General features: G+C 43.0%; 1 protein-coding gene across 1 annotated transcript in view; it reads left to right on the top strand.

Moving 5' to 3' along the window:
* GALNT15 (polypeptide N-acetylgalactosaminyltransferase 15) overlaps positions 1-8,170 on the top strand; it is a 50,676-nt gene extending 42,506 nt beyond the window's left edge. Inside the window, 3 exon segments of the mRNA XM_012466753.3 lie at positions 2,411-2,554; positions 5,825-5,914; positions 5,916-8,170. Of these exon segments, the coding sequence (XP_012322176.2) occupies positions 2,411-2,554; positions 5,825-5,914; positions 5,916-6,053 (372 nt within the window). The 3' untranslated portion in view covers positions 6,054-8,170.
* Positions 8,171-14,911: the final 6,741 nt, after the last annotated feature.

Here is a 14,911-nt window from a genome sequence, read left to right as displayed (position 1 = left end):
CTCTGTCTGTAAGCACAGACATGGACCTTTGTCAGAAAATAAAAGCATCTTAGTTGAAGGGAAATGGAGAGGCTGTTTGGCCAAACTTTTCATTTGACAGATGAGAAAACTGAGACTTAGAGTCACTAGCCCAAGGATTGGAAACACAGAAGCATCCAGGGTTCAGGCAGGGTTCAATTGTCCGAGGACTGAGGAAGAAGGTGATCAAATCAGGATAAGGATCTAGATGCAACAGGGTCATTCCAGCCTCCAGCACCATTTGGTCATTAGGAAGGCCTCCTTATACCTTAGGAGTAATTCTTCTCACCAAAATTTCCATCATGGAATAACTGCCCAAAGTGGTAGAAATCCTCCACTGATGCTAGCTGAGGGCAGGTAGGTCCACTTCTTTCCACAACTAGATGACAACCTAGAAAGCCTAGCCTGTCCCCAGGTCTCTCTGTTTTCAGGTTGTGATGGGGGGTTTTCAGTTATCACATCCCAAAGGCCCCTAATAAAAACAAACATCAAAATATAATTTCCTGGAGATATTCACTGGAAGAATCAAAGATCCTGGGGCAAAAGACAGCATCTCTCTGAGGGTCTGTGGTGCAGGGCTGGATGACGCTGGGCTTGGCAGTGCAGGCCCTGGGGTCCTGGGGACAGGCTCTGGGCTTATAGGACATGTGGGAGGGAGATGCTCAGGAGCCATCTGGCCTCCTCTGGCTCTGCCCTTTGCCAGTCTCCTAGGACATACTGATAGGCATTCACACCTGGCACAAGGGAGGCAGACATAAACATCAAGTGCTGAGTGAGGAAGCCACATGGTAGGGTGAAAACCGTTCAAGCTTTGCAGTCAGACAAAGCTCGGTTTGAATCTGAGCTCCTTTGTTTTCTAGCTGTGTGATCTTGGCAGGCTTCTTTAAATCTTGGTTTCCTCGTCTGCAATTAAGAATAATGTAGCCTTTACAGAGATTATTCCGCGTTTGAAAAAGAAGAATTAAAAAATGAAGAAACAAAAGAACAATACAGCTTCCCTCATGCAAAATGAATATTAGCTCTTTTTTGTTCCTTTCTTTTTTATTAGTAAGAACTTTAGGATCCTGCAATATTGTAAATTATGTAAGTTGAAAGCCCTTCCCTATAAACACCTAGATAAGATATGCTGGATTAAAAAAATATAACACACCCTTTTTCATGAATAAACGAGTTTATAAGAAAGAAAGGGAAATCTCCAAGGGTCGGATAACAAGAGGCAACTGAAAGTCGAGGAATCGGGCATGGGCAAAGCTGTCCTACCAAGTGTGAGGGGATAGTTACTGTCAACCTCAGGAATCTACGGGTGTTGGCTCCATGCAAGGATAAGTGACAAGAACCCGGCTTCAGCCCTTGAGAGATGAGAAGTCGGAAATGAAACTCCCATAGCAAACCAGCTTTGACCTTCAGAGGGTAACCTGTCCTTGAAAAGTTTGACTAGAAATACCCACCCCCTGCCATAGGAAAATGGCAAGAAGCTTGTTCCTACAGGGGCTTTGAATAGGAAACAAATTACTCTCCCCTGAGGATTTTTAACCATAAGCTTGCATCTAATATGGGCTTAGGTTCACATGTGTGCTAATTGTGTAGTTCTGGAATCCTCAAGCAGGACAGGCTATCTAATTGCAGGGCTCAATGCAAGATGACAGTGTAGTCCTGAATTTGACAATTATTAAGAATTTCAAGACAGTGACAGCAGAGCCTTAAACCAAGTTTATTAAATCAAGAGTCCAAGAGTATTAAACCCTTCTAAGCATGAGGCCCCATGTGACCGCACGGGTCACATGCCCATGAAGGTGATCCTATCTGTGAGCCACAAAATTAACTTAAAAATGAGTTCAGGCTGCATTGACAGAAACAAACAGAAAATAGTCCCGCAAGGACATGGCTTCCAATTAATCTTCACAGGACCCTCACAGCTAAAGCCCCTCTCGGAGGTGTGCACAGCCCAACTACAAAACACTGGAGGAAACAGTAACCATGAGCGAGAGCCAGCGAATACAACAAACGGCAGGAAAATTAGTTTCAGGAGCAGGTCAGGGCTCTCCAGAAAGACACCGACCTGGGCTTCCTCATCTGTGCTTTCAACAGTATACCAACAAAACACAGAGCACTTTTTATGGCCTCACCTATGACACAGTAAATAGAATAACAGAGGAGCATGTCAGAGTATGTAAATATGAATGTGAGAACAGCCGGAATGCGGGGACTCCAGAGGCCAGGGCTAGTCTAGCAGCATGTTTTTGGACTTCACCATGAGATACGGTCTTGCTGACCCCAGCAGAATCTGGAGATTGCCCCTAGACCTCAGCTCTATTGTGGATTCTTCTCACCTCCTCAACAGCGTTGGAGAGGATCTCTTTCTAGCTGCGCTAACAACCACTGCTTCTGTCAGTACCTGCAGCACACCAGCAGGAAGGAGATCCACTTTGGCAGCCCACAGCACCTGTGCTTCGCTGTCAGGCAGGAGCAGGTAATTCTTCAGAACTGCATGGAGGAAGGCCTGGCCATCCACCAGCAGCACTGGGACTTCCAGGAGGTGAGTAATCTGTTCGGGAAGAGCCTGGTGGTGCTGCTGGTTATAAGGAACTACTGGTTGGCACTGCATCCCGGCCTCTTCCAAGAGGTCAGGTGTTATGGACCTCTGCCTCTGCTTTTGAACTTAGTGGATGGGCAGTAAGTCCTCAGGGGGAGGAAAAGGCAACCCAGCAGCAAAGCTGGGCCACTGGCATCTTCAAATGTAATGATTTGTGAGCTACATGTCTCTGTGTAGCTCTGACATTGGTCATTGCAGAGAGAGGGATCCACCTCTTTTTGAAGTTTATTAGCTCAGTTCACAGGTAGGATGGTGAGGCATGTTACAGAAGCATTCAGCCACCTTGGGGGTGTGGTTTAGGAGCAATTCAAAGTTCCTCCCCCCATCAAGAAATTTCAGATGTAGACGTAGATGTAAATATATAGATACATAGATATCACTTTCTTTTAATGCAAATTCCACTGTAAGTATTTAATCATTTTAGTAAAATTTTGACCCCTATTACCTTGGGGGAAAGAAACTATAGATCTTTTCTAGAAGTTAGGGAGGAAATAGAAGCAATGTCACTGCTTAGGGAGAGGGAGCAGGTCCCATATACAGAATCGGGATCGGTAGATGACACTGTCAACACTGTGTCCATACACAGCTTTTTCTCCACTTCAAATTCTTCCTGAAATGAGTTGGGGTATTAACATACAAACAAATAAATACACATATTTTAAAAATTTCTTTTCTTCGGCCGGGCGCGGTGGCTCAAGCCTGTAATCCCAGCACTTTGGGAGGCCGAGGCGGGTGGATCACGAGGTCGAGAGATCGAGACCATCCTGGTCAACATTGTGAAACCCCGTCTCTATTAATACAAAAAAAATTAGCTGGGCACGGTGGCGTGTGCCTGTAATCCCAGCTACTCAGGAGGCTGAGGCAGGAGAATTGCCTGAACCCAGGAGGCGGAGGTTGCGGTGAGCCGCCGAGATCGCACCATTGCACTCCAGCCTGGGTAACAAGAGCGAGACTCCGTCTCAAAAAAAAAAAAAAAAAAAAAAATTTCTTTTCTTCAACTTCTACTTGGGAATAAAAAGGATAAAATGACTAAGCGGAATCCTTTGCATTGGTACTCTTAAAGCAGGCTGTGAAAGAAGAAAATCATCTAATAGAAAACTGAAGCTAAGCTCACAATAAACACTTGAGAACAAAACACTTGGGGCTTTGGTGATCGGCTGAAGGCGGGACTCCAGGGACCCACCACACATGTTCAAAGAAGTCTTTTTTTTTTTTTTTTTTGAGACAGAGTGTCACTCTGTTACCCAGGCTGGAGTGCAGTGGTGCGATCTCGGCTCACTGCAACCTCCGCCTACTGTATTCAAACGATTCTTATGCCTCAGCCTCCTGAGTAGCTGGGATTGCAGGTGTGAGCCACTGTGCCTGGCTAATTTTTGTATTTTTTGTAGAGACAGGGTTTTGCCATGTTGGCCACATTGGTCTTGAACTCCTGACCTCATGTGACCCACCTGCCGTGGCCTCCCAAAGTTTTGAGATTACAGGCATGAGCCACGGTGCCTGGTCTCAAAGAAGTCTTATAAGCCAAGTTAAGGTCCTTTGTATATTATCTTAAAGGACTTTTCTAAGCAAGTCTTATTAATAAGATACACTTTAGAAACAACATTTAAAAATAATAAGTAAAAGATTAGGGGATAAGATACACCCAGCTTATTTCAGGCATTAATAAATAATACTCTTAAAAGTTGTTATCATTCAGCCAGAAAAAGGAATGAGGGACTATTATATAGTGAATTATATGAATTATATACATATTATTCATGGTGGCACTGTTTACAGTAGCCAAGAAGTGAAAGCAACCCAGGTGTCCATCACAGATGAAGCGATAACAAAATGTGGTATTATATACATATTATTCAGCCTGAAAAAGGAAGAAGATCCCATCCCCTGCTACAACATGGACATATCTTGAGGACATTAAGCTGGTGAAATAAGCCAGTCACAAAAGGACAAACACTGTATAATTCCACTAATGTGAGATATCTAAAGTAGTCAAATTAATAGAAACAGAAACTAAAATAGTGGTTACTAGGGGCAGGCAGGGGAGGAGAAAAAGGGAATTTGTTTATTAATGAGTGTAGAGTTTCAGTTTTATAAGATGAAAAAGTCTGGATATCTGTTTCATAACAATGTGAATATACTTAACACTAGATTAACATTCTTTTTTTTTTTTTTTTAATGGAGTTTTGCTCTTGTTGCCCAGGTTGGAGTTCATTGGTGCAGTCTTGGCTCACTGCAACCTCTGCCTCCTGGGTTCAAGCGATTCTCCTGCCTTAGCCTCCTGAGTAGATGAGATTAGAGGCACCCGCCACTATGCCCAGCTAATTTTGTATTTTTAGTAGAGATGGGATTTCACTATGTTGGCCAGTCTGGTCTGGAACTCCTGATCTCAGGTGATCCGCCTGCCTTGGCCTCCCAAAGTGCTGGGATTACAAGTGTGAGCCACCGCACCAGGCCTATTAGGTCATTCTTGGATTGCTATCAAGAAATACCCTCTCGAGTAGCTGGGACTACAGGCGCATGCCATCATGCCTGGCTAGTTTTTGTATTTTTAGTAGACATGGGGTTTCACCATATTGACCAGGTTGGTCTCGAACTCCTAACCTCGTGATCTACCTACCTCCGCCTCCCAAAGTGTTGGGATTACAAGCGTGAGCCACTACACCCAGACTTTAAAAAAAAAATTGTGATAAAAACACGTGTCAAAACTTTTACCATCTTAGGCATTTTAAAGTATAACGTTCAGTAGTTGATGCAGTTTGGATTTTGGTCCCCACTCCTGTTGGACTGAGGAGGTCTTGCTCACTACTACAGCCTGCTAACAACAGTGCCCAACTGCAGGATTAACAGGAGGTAAAGTGAATTAAATAGTTTTGAAAGCAGATTTACAAGTACAGTGATAACAATGAATGTCACAAATGCAGCGTAAAGACCCAACATGCCCTGGGAATTATACTAACCAGAACTTTCTAAGAAATGGCACAACTACACAACTACAGTAAAGATAATTGAATTAGTTACCCCTAAGGTTTTGAGTGACATCCAAATTTTAGGACTACCTAAATCATATTTTATGTTAATCAAAATACCACAATTCCTTTCCAGGCCAGTTCACACTACCTGTTATTCTCATAATGATTAGTGCAAATCTTAAAAATATTCTGTTTTGCTGACTGATTGTGGGGGATTGGTTTTCTTTTCTTTTTTTTTTTTTAGAATGGGATGATTGTCCACATTCTTTCTGGGAAATGCATGGAAGCCGTGGTGCAAGAAAACAATAAAGACTTGTACTTGCGTCAGTGTGATGGGAAAGCCCGCCAGCAGTGGCGATTTGACCAAGTCTATGCTGTGGATGAACGATGAATGTCAGTGTCGGAAGGAAAAGAGAATTTTGGCCATCACAGTTCATCTCCAAGTGAACTCAAAGAGCTTATGTATTTCATGAAGCTGGCCCTTTTGTGTTTGTGTTCCTGGTAGTAGGAGAGAAGAAAGCTCCATGAAAGAATATAGGAAGTTTCTCCTTTTCACACCTTATTTCATTGACTGCTGGCTGCTTTTTTTTTTTTTTTAAAGGATCCATTTTATCATTGTCTTCATCACTGGGAAATGATTATTACATAGTATAGAAGATTCGTTGTTTTTCTCCACTGAGCACTTAACAATTGCTTTCTCTCTGGTCTGGACATTCTCTGGCAGCACCTCCAGGATACATAAATCCAATGGATCAATTTATTTGTCTTCAAATGGTCTTAACTTGGATTGTCTGTTTGGCCAACCATGAAAATTAAGGAGTGAAGCGGGTATAATGGCCTGACATTCCAAAAACTCTGAGTTGGGTGTATGAGCACAAATGTTGTGTTCATTTGTTGAGCCATATCTCAGAAGAAGAAAGGAAGCTGCAGAGAGGAAGTTTAGGGTTGGAGAGAAGACGCAGGAGCACTTTGGCCCAATTCTCCAGCTCAACCCAGCAGCTGAAAAGAGTCAGAGACCTTGGAAAACACATTTTCATATTAATGAGAATTTCCTCCATTATGGAGAATTTCCTTCCTAATGAGAATCTACCTCCATTCACCCTTCTGTGTCTCTTCTCTAACTTGGTTAACGATGACCAGATTCCCTTGCAATCAATTTCTCTTTAGTCCTTGGTGTCGGAAGTATCAGCACAAACTGAACATTCCCATTAACAAAGGTGTTCACAGTTGAGAAACTCTCCAGCTGGGCGTGGTGGCTCATGCCTGTAATTCCAGCACTTTGGGAGGCCAAGGTGGGCAGATCACCTGAGTTCAGGGGTTTGAGACCAGCCTGGTCAACATGACGAAACCCCGTCTGTACTAAAAATACAAAAATTAACCGGGTGTGGTGGTGCATGCCTGTAATCCCAGTTACTTGGGAGACTGAGGCAGGAGAATCGCTTGAACCCAGGAGGCAGAGGCTGCAGTGAGCCGAGATCACACCACTGCACTCTAGCCTGAGTGACAGAGCAAGACTCCATCTCGAAAAAAAAGGAGAAACTCTCTTGATGCCTTGTTACAGGGTTTGCACTGACTGGATCAGAAAGAGCAACCGTTCCAAAAAGGCAAACCTCCCTGGAAGGGAAATTCTTATGACAGGTAACAATTGGGTGTTAACGTTCATGAGAGCTGACAGGGCCATCTCTGAGCCCTTGTAACTGTCTGGGACCCTCAAATGTGTCCACAGGTTGAATGTTCATGAGTGTGGGAAGAGCCCGGCTCAGCTGGAGCACAGCAGAGGCTAATAAGAGGTAAATGACTTTCCTTGCCCTGACCTGGCTTACCTAGTTCAGCCATAAGAGTTGCTGAGTGAGATGAGCTCTGCTATTTAAAAAACACCATTCATATTCATTTTTCCCCAGATGGAGTTACCTTTCCACATGGTCAGCTTAGAAATCTTCCCCTAAAGATGCTGATCTCTTTTAGGCTGTCTCAGAACACAGTATCCTTCAAATAAGAAAAACTGGGTGGCAAGTGCAGTGTTTCCAAACAATACCTATCATAACTACGTATTCATTGTCTACCTGCTAAGTCAAGCTTTCACCGTATTTCTCCTTCCTCAGAATACACTCTGGACCTGTGCTGTATAATACGGTAGCCACTAACCAAATGTGGCCATTTTAATGTAAATTCATTAAAATCAAAGAAAGTGTAAAACTCAATTCCTCGATTGGACTGGCCACATTTCAAATGCTTACTACCCACCTGTGGCTAGGGTCTACTGTATTGGTGAGCACGGATACAGAACATTTCTTCATCACAAACCGTTCTGTTGGACTGATCTAGATAGATTCATTATCCCTTCTAGAGAAGAGACTTTAGCCACTGTCTTCTTGCTTCAGACCCATCTATATGTAAAACAAGTTTCCCTAAATCCTGAGACTGAGCTGGAGCTAAAAATTCTCAGTTGGCAACTGTGTAAAGGGTATTAGTGGTTGAAGAAAAAAAAAATTTAAGACCTCTATTTTTTAAATGAACTTTATTATTGGCATTGTGGGTGTTTGAAGTTGCTGGGATAAATTAATATAATTAAATAAAAGGCTGAATTCAATTGTGTAAGTTGTAGGTGGTGGTAATTAACAAAAGGACCCAGATGGCTTACTGCTTAATTGGTTGAACAAAGCAAGAATGTGGTGTTTCTTGGTTCCTTAACCAGCTCCATGATTTATTACTTTATTACAGAAGTGGCTGTCAACTCAGTCCCTGGCTGGTACTTATAGACCCTTAATTTGAATAAAACAGATGCCTCCATTTAGTTCTAAAAGGACCTTCTCCTTTAGTGTAACCAAGTGTACAAATTCCCTTTTCTATGAACTCAGCATTCGTTTTATACATAATGGTCCATTTAAAAGTAGAGAAACTTGTCAGTGGAGAGATCTGATTCCCAAGAGATTGATTTCACTTGTCTCTGAATTTTAAAATTGGATTTCATTGTTTGTTTTTTAAGACTGAATTTTGTTACCACCTCTACCATATTAATCATCATTATTAACTATTCCACTGGGGAGAACAGAGAGAAGTGTCCAGCCAGCAGTCTAGAGTCCCACACTCTTTATGCTGTATTACAACAGTAAGAGTAGATGTCCTCCCTGGAGGGGCCCTGACCTGTTTCCTCTCTGGTCTCAATGCCATAGATCCCACTGGAAAACTCAGAATTCCAACCAACATAAACGTGTGGTTGAAAAGTCCTCAGTGACAATAATGATGCCATCATTACAGCAGAACTTGACATTTTAGAGGTCATGTTATTGTGCTTATTGTGAGGGGGTTCTATTTTCTACTGGAAGTCTATGAAAATGCCAGTCGGACACCTAGTGATCTGTGACCAGTCACCAAATTTGGGCAAACAAAACGCAAACAAGTTGCATTTTTTAAAAAAGCATTCAAAGAAGCAAGGATAGTGTACATAATATGTAGAGTTGTGCAAACATTGATACGGACTGCCTTGCTGGGCACAACACTACTTATTATGTACAGTATTTATGCTTGTTCTTTAGAATTTCTTTTGAAAGTGCAAATTATCTGTGATTGTTTCTGGGTAAGGCCTAAAGCACTTACAAGTCCTGCCCTGATTATTCAAATACCTTGACTTGGGCATATTTTAAATGATATGTCAAGCACATTAACCAAGGAAGTGCTATTTCCAGGATTCTAGAACATTCTACTGTTTCTGTATTAATAATAGTCCCTCTACTGGTATAGAAAATGTGGCACATATACATCATGGAATACTATGCAGCCATAAAAAAGAATGAGTTCATGTCCTTTGCAGGGACATGAATGAAGTTGGAAACCATCATTCTCAGCAAACTAACACAGGAACAGAAAACCAAACACCACATGTTCTCACTCATAAGTGGGAGTTGAACAATGAGAACACATGGTCACAGGGAGGGGAACATCACCCACCGGGGCTTGTCAGGGGTTTGGGGAGCAAGGGAAGGGAGAACATTAGGACAAATACCTAATGCATGTGGGGCTTAAAACCTAGAAGATGGGTTGATGGGTCCAGCAAACCACCATGGCACATGTATACCTATGTAACAAACCTGCACGTTCTGCATGTGTATTCCAGAACTTAAAGTAAAATAAACAATAATAATAATAGTCCCTCAATCTCAAATCTTCTTCCCAGTTTCAACTCCTTCTTACATGAAATGTGCTCTTTGGATGTGGCAGTGTGTCCTAGGCATCGTAATAATATTGTTTTAATATTATGAGGATCTTTGCTGGATTAGTAGTTCTTTCGACGGGTATGGGATGTTTATATTTCTTCATCACCGAAGGCTCTACATAATATTAATACACTAAGATATCACCACATGTAAACAGCCTGCCTGATGGTTTGTCTTCAAAAAAGAATCATCAGAATCACCATGATGACTTTACCCCTGTTTACAAGCTTAGTCCAAGGAGACCAGATTCATGTTTGAAAATTAACCTTCCCTAACAATTCCCAAACTGTTCAGCTAGCTCATAGTGAATGGACATTCCAGGACCTATGACAAATGCTAAAATAATACAGGCCTTCCTCTGTCTGTCCCTCCCTGTTTCCCTCCTCTCAGGCTGAGAACAGGGCCAACACTGCTGCAGCTGAAGCTTATGAAAGGCCTTTAACTTCTCAGCAAACTGCGACCAAAGGGTGGGACATACTTTGATCACTCTCCTCTAGGCACAGGCCAAGGGTGGCATTGTTTAATGTCTTATTTAAGTAAGATCCAGGAAAACCTGACCTGCTGTCTTTGAAGTCGTGACTTACCCAGATGCATTAATGCTGAAGCTGTTTAGAGGGTGTGAAAGGTGAGCACCTAATTAGATTTCCCAAAATTCTCCAAAACTCTCCAACCCAAGCCATATGGCTATAGCGGGAGCTGCCTTGTTCCCACCATAAGATTGCACCCCCTCCTCCCAGTTGAACATCTGACTCATGTTGGGCCAATCAGCACACATTCCTCAGTAATTTTGTTATTGAAACTAAGAAATCAGTCTCTCTACCAGTGACTTAAGAGATAATGTGAGGCTGGTGTGGTAGTTCACGCCTTTAATCCTAGCACTTTGGGAGGCCAAGACACGAGGATCACTTGAGCCCAGGTGTTTGAGATCAGCCTAGGCAATACAGCAAGACCCCCTCTCTACAAACAAAACAAAACAAAACAAAACAAAACAAACAAAAATTAGCCAGTTTCATAGCCTGGCCTCAAAATAAATAAATAAATAGATTTTTAAAAATTTAAAAAGAGATAATGTGAGAATGTTGAGCTCTCAGCAGCCTTGTTTTCTCTATATGGCCCTATGAAGCAGATGAATCCAGTCTGGAGACTGAATTAGGGACAGGTGTGGGGTGGAAGCAACTATACAAATAGTAGCAGAGACGAGGGTGGGCTAGAGCACCTTGATAGTATTTGAGCTGCTGGTTCCAGTTTGTTCCCCAGGCCTTGCTCGATGCCTGCCTCCGGAGTGTGTGAGACAACCCGAAATGTTTTTAACTCAGCGCTCTTCAAATTTTCCTGTGCTCACAAATCAAGTGGGGACTGTGTTAAAAGTGCAGATTCTGATTTGGGGCCTGAGAGTCTACATTCCTGCAAGCTCCTAGGTAATGCTGATGCTGCTGGCCGGAGACCCCCACGTGAGTAGCAAATGTTGAAATGATTCCAGTAGTTTTCTGGGTTTTTCTAAATTGTTACTTAGAGCTCAGAGAATCCTCACTGGATGAGTTCTTGTGCTATTCTCCTTTGCTTCGCATAGATCTCTTTTTGAAGCCACATGGTAGGATGATTTGATTCTATGTTTTGCAAGATAATGCATTTTTTTTTTTGAGACAAAGTCTGGCTCTGTCACCCAGGCTGGAGTGCAGTGGCACAATCTTAGCTCACTGCACTCTTTGCCTGTTGGGTTCAAGCAATTCTCCTGCCTCAGCCTCCCAAGTAGCCAAGTAGCTGGGATCACAGGCATGCATCACCATGCCTGACTAATTTTTGTAATTTTAGTGGAGATGGGATTTCACCATGTTGGCCAGGCTGGTCTCGAACTCCTGACCTCAGGTGATCCACCCGCCTCAGCCTCCCAAAGTGCTAGGATTACAGGCGTCAACCACCACTCCTGGCCAGGATAATGTATCTTGTTCAATGTAATAACAACGGTTGTTAATTCATTTTCCTCTCTTTCCTCAACACTCTTCCTCTTTCCCATTCTGTCTGCTAATTCTTCTCTTTTGACCAGGGGAGCTTTTTAACCTTTTTTTGTTGTTCTTGCTGTTTGTCTGTGGTCATGTTGTCCCTCCCTCGCTTTCCTTATCTTGCCCCCAACTTCCCTCTATTTCTCATCTTTGAGCAAACCTACTTTTCCAACACCATGTTCTTGTGGTAACTTTTATTTCACTCTTACTTTTCCTCTATCTGGGCATCCATGCCCTTCTGCCATCAGTTTCAACTGGCCAATCTTGATGGAGTGAACAGCATCAGTTTCTCCAAAGGACTTTTAGAACACTGAGCAAATAAATGAATAGCTCCAATTTTCAGCTCTCGTTCTGAGGGAATCCGTAGTGTGAAGGTACAGAAATGCCATTTAATATGGATTTGGAATAATAGGGCTACTGGAAGTGCTTCCAATACTGACGGGAATATGGCCCTCATCTTGAGGAGGCAGCTGGGGCTCTGGCAAGCAGATCACCCTACATAGTGGATTTGCATAGTGGCAACTATAGGGGACTCCCTGGAGATGGACCAGGACTTGTGGTCTCTGAAAATAGCCACATCTAATAGCCAAATGTGAAATTAGGTGATTGGAAAGCAAATCCTGCCAAAGCCCAAGATTTGATTCTCTTAATCCTTCAGTCCTGCAGTAAAGTTAAAGCAGGCATAACTAAGAAAGAGATACCAAATTCATCCTCCAACACCAGAGGCTATAGTAGTGACATTGGGTGTCTGGCCCCACCCACATCCCTCTGGTCTTATAGCTTCAGCTTTCTCTGAAAGAAGTTCCAACTGTCAGTTATCTGTATTTCTTTGCCTGGATTCCACCCACCCCGCTGCCACCCCCTGCCCCACCAAAGCCAAAGAAGACTGCTTTATGATGTGGGGCAGGCCAGAAAAGCCTCGGAAGTCACATTCCCCAAAAGCAGTCCTCAACTGATGACTGATAGGAGTTGGTGTAGAAATACCTCAGCTCCCTTACCTCTTCCATAGGATAGCTCTGAGTGCGTGTTCTATACCATTCCACAGAGTTTACCATGGGATTAAGCTCTAGTCACCCACAGTGGTAGCTGGCTTGATAATGCATCTTTAACTGGCTATATTCCCTTCCCCACTTCCTTACTGGTGTTTCCTGGGCTAATCTTCCAAGTAGCCCACTTGCACACAAATCCTTGTCTCAATCAATGTCTCCTAATGGGGAAACCCACCCAAACACACATGGCTTTTCCCACCAAACGCTTTCATCCATAAGAGTTATCTTTATTATCAGAGTTTACTCTTCATTTCACCAGTAGTCTCAACCCATGCACAAAATAACCCCATTCCCCTGAGTTGAACTTGTCCTATAAACTGCAAGGCTAGAGTATGGGCTTCTAGGCAGCTATGCCCACGAGAAAGAGTCTGGGGGAGGAGCAACGTACTTGGTCCTTATCCCAATCTTGTTATAACATTAGACATCCTTCCTCCCTGGGGAAAAGTGAATGGGGAGTGGAGAGAGGCCATGAGTGTTTCACTAATTGATGCCCTTCTCGAAGAAACCTGAAGCCTGATGAAGCAAGGTTCTTCCTGCCTCACAAAAGATGTTCCCTCTCATATTTCAGTCATTTTCCTGTAACTGGTACATATCAGTAGTAGAGGATATAGAAGTATACCATAGAAGTTAGGAGTGAAGTGCATGCATGATTGCTTTCCATGATAAAGAGAGGGAGATTCAGATATGAGTATTGAGGAAGAGATGGGTTCAAACAATATGATGAAGAGTAAGACGATCAAGAAGTTATCTCTAACGAGGGCAGGAGTGACTTGCCAGAGGAATTTCCAGGGTTAGGTGTCTAGTCCTCAATATAAAGTTATTTGCCTTATTTCCATCACCCCAATCTTTTAGCTAAGACTTCCATAATGATTGTGTAGGATGTTGGGAATGGAAATCAAGGAACAGGGCTGAGCTCCCTGGACAGGACAGAGAGGGAAAGAGCAGCCTTGTGGGGTGGGATAGACACCAGTAAGATTGGGCATTCAGGCCAGGTGTGGCGGCTCACACCTGTAATTCCAGCACTTTGGGAGGCCGAGGCAGGTGGATCACTTGAGGTCAGGAGTTCGAGACCAGCCTGGCCAACATGCTGAAACCCCGTCTCTACGAAAAATACAAAAATTAGCTGGGCATGGTGGTGGCCACCTGTAATCCCAGCTACTCAGGAGGCTGAGGCAGGAGAATCACTTGAATCCAGGAGGTAGAGGTTGCAGTGAGCTAAGATCACGCCACTGCACTCCAGCCTGGGTGACAGCAAGACTCTGTCTCAAAACAAAAAACAAGACTGGGCATTCAGTGGAATCAGAACTCAAAAGCTGAGTGACAGTGGTATGGAAAAGAATTAATATAGACTGTTGCCACACACCACAAAACAGTGCCAATCAGGATATTTCAAAATTATGTTAGACTATGAATTAGAGTTGGGGTAGCAAACTTTTTCTGTAAAGGGCTAGATAGGAAATATTTTTGGCTTTGCAGACCCTGTTAACTCTGTTAACTACTCATCTCTGCCAAAGGAGCCATGGACAGTAATCAACAAATGAACATGGCTGTATTACAGTAAAACTTTATTTACAAAAACAGGTGGCTGCCAGATTTGGCCAGCAGCCATAGTTTGTCACCCCCTGGACTACAGTGTTTGACCAAGCTGTAGGAGATAAATTAAAGAAAAATTCTTCAAAAATAAACAGAGGAATATTACCAAAGAAATAGTGAATGAGCTTGGAAAATATAAAAATAAAGTGTTTCTCTGTTATAAGTAACCAAACAGCAAAAAATAACAGGAAAACAGTGTATAGCATATGTTCTCATTGTGAGCAGACTCCAGTCCTTTTTAGAAAAAAGTTGGAATAAGCAAATTGTTTTTAAAAATCAAATAACAAAACATTGACACTGTAGCTCACAGTCTTCCTTCTTTGGGGAACATAAAGATTCCAAGGGCCGGCCAGGCGCGGTGGCTCACGCCTGTAATCCCAGCACTTTGGGAGGCCAAGGCGGGTGGATCACGAGATCAAGAGATCGAGACCATCCTGGTCAACATGGTGAAACCCCGTCTCTACTAAAAATACAA

The sequence above is a fragment of the Aotus nancymaae genome, unplaced genomic scaffold (assembly GCF_030222135.1).
Source record: "Aotus nancymaae isolate 86718 unplaced genomic scaffold, 86718_ANA_hifiasm-v0.15.2.pri h1tg000019l, whole genome shotgun sequence".
NCBI classification, from domain to species: Eukaryota; Metazoa; Chordata; class Mammalia; order Primates; family Aotidae; genus Aotus; species Aotus nancymaae.
The sequence above is the reverse complement of the archived record's forward strand: the minus strand, read 5'-3'. Positions and strand labels throughout refer to the sequence as shown.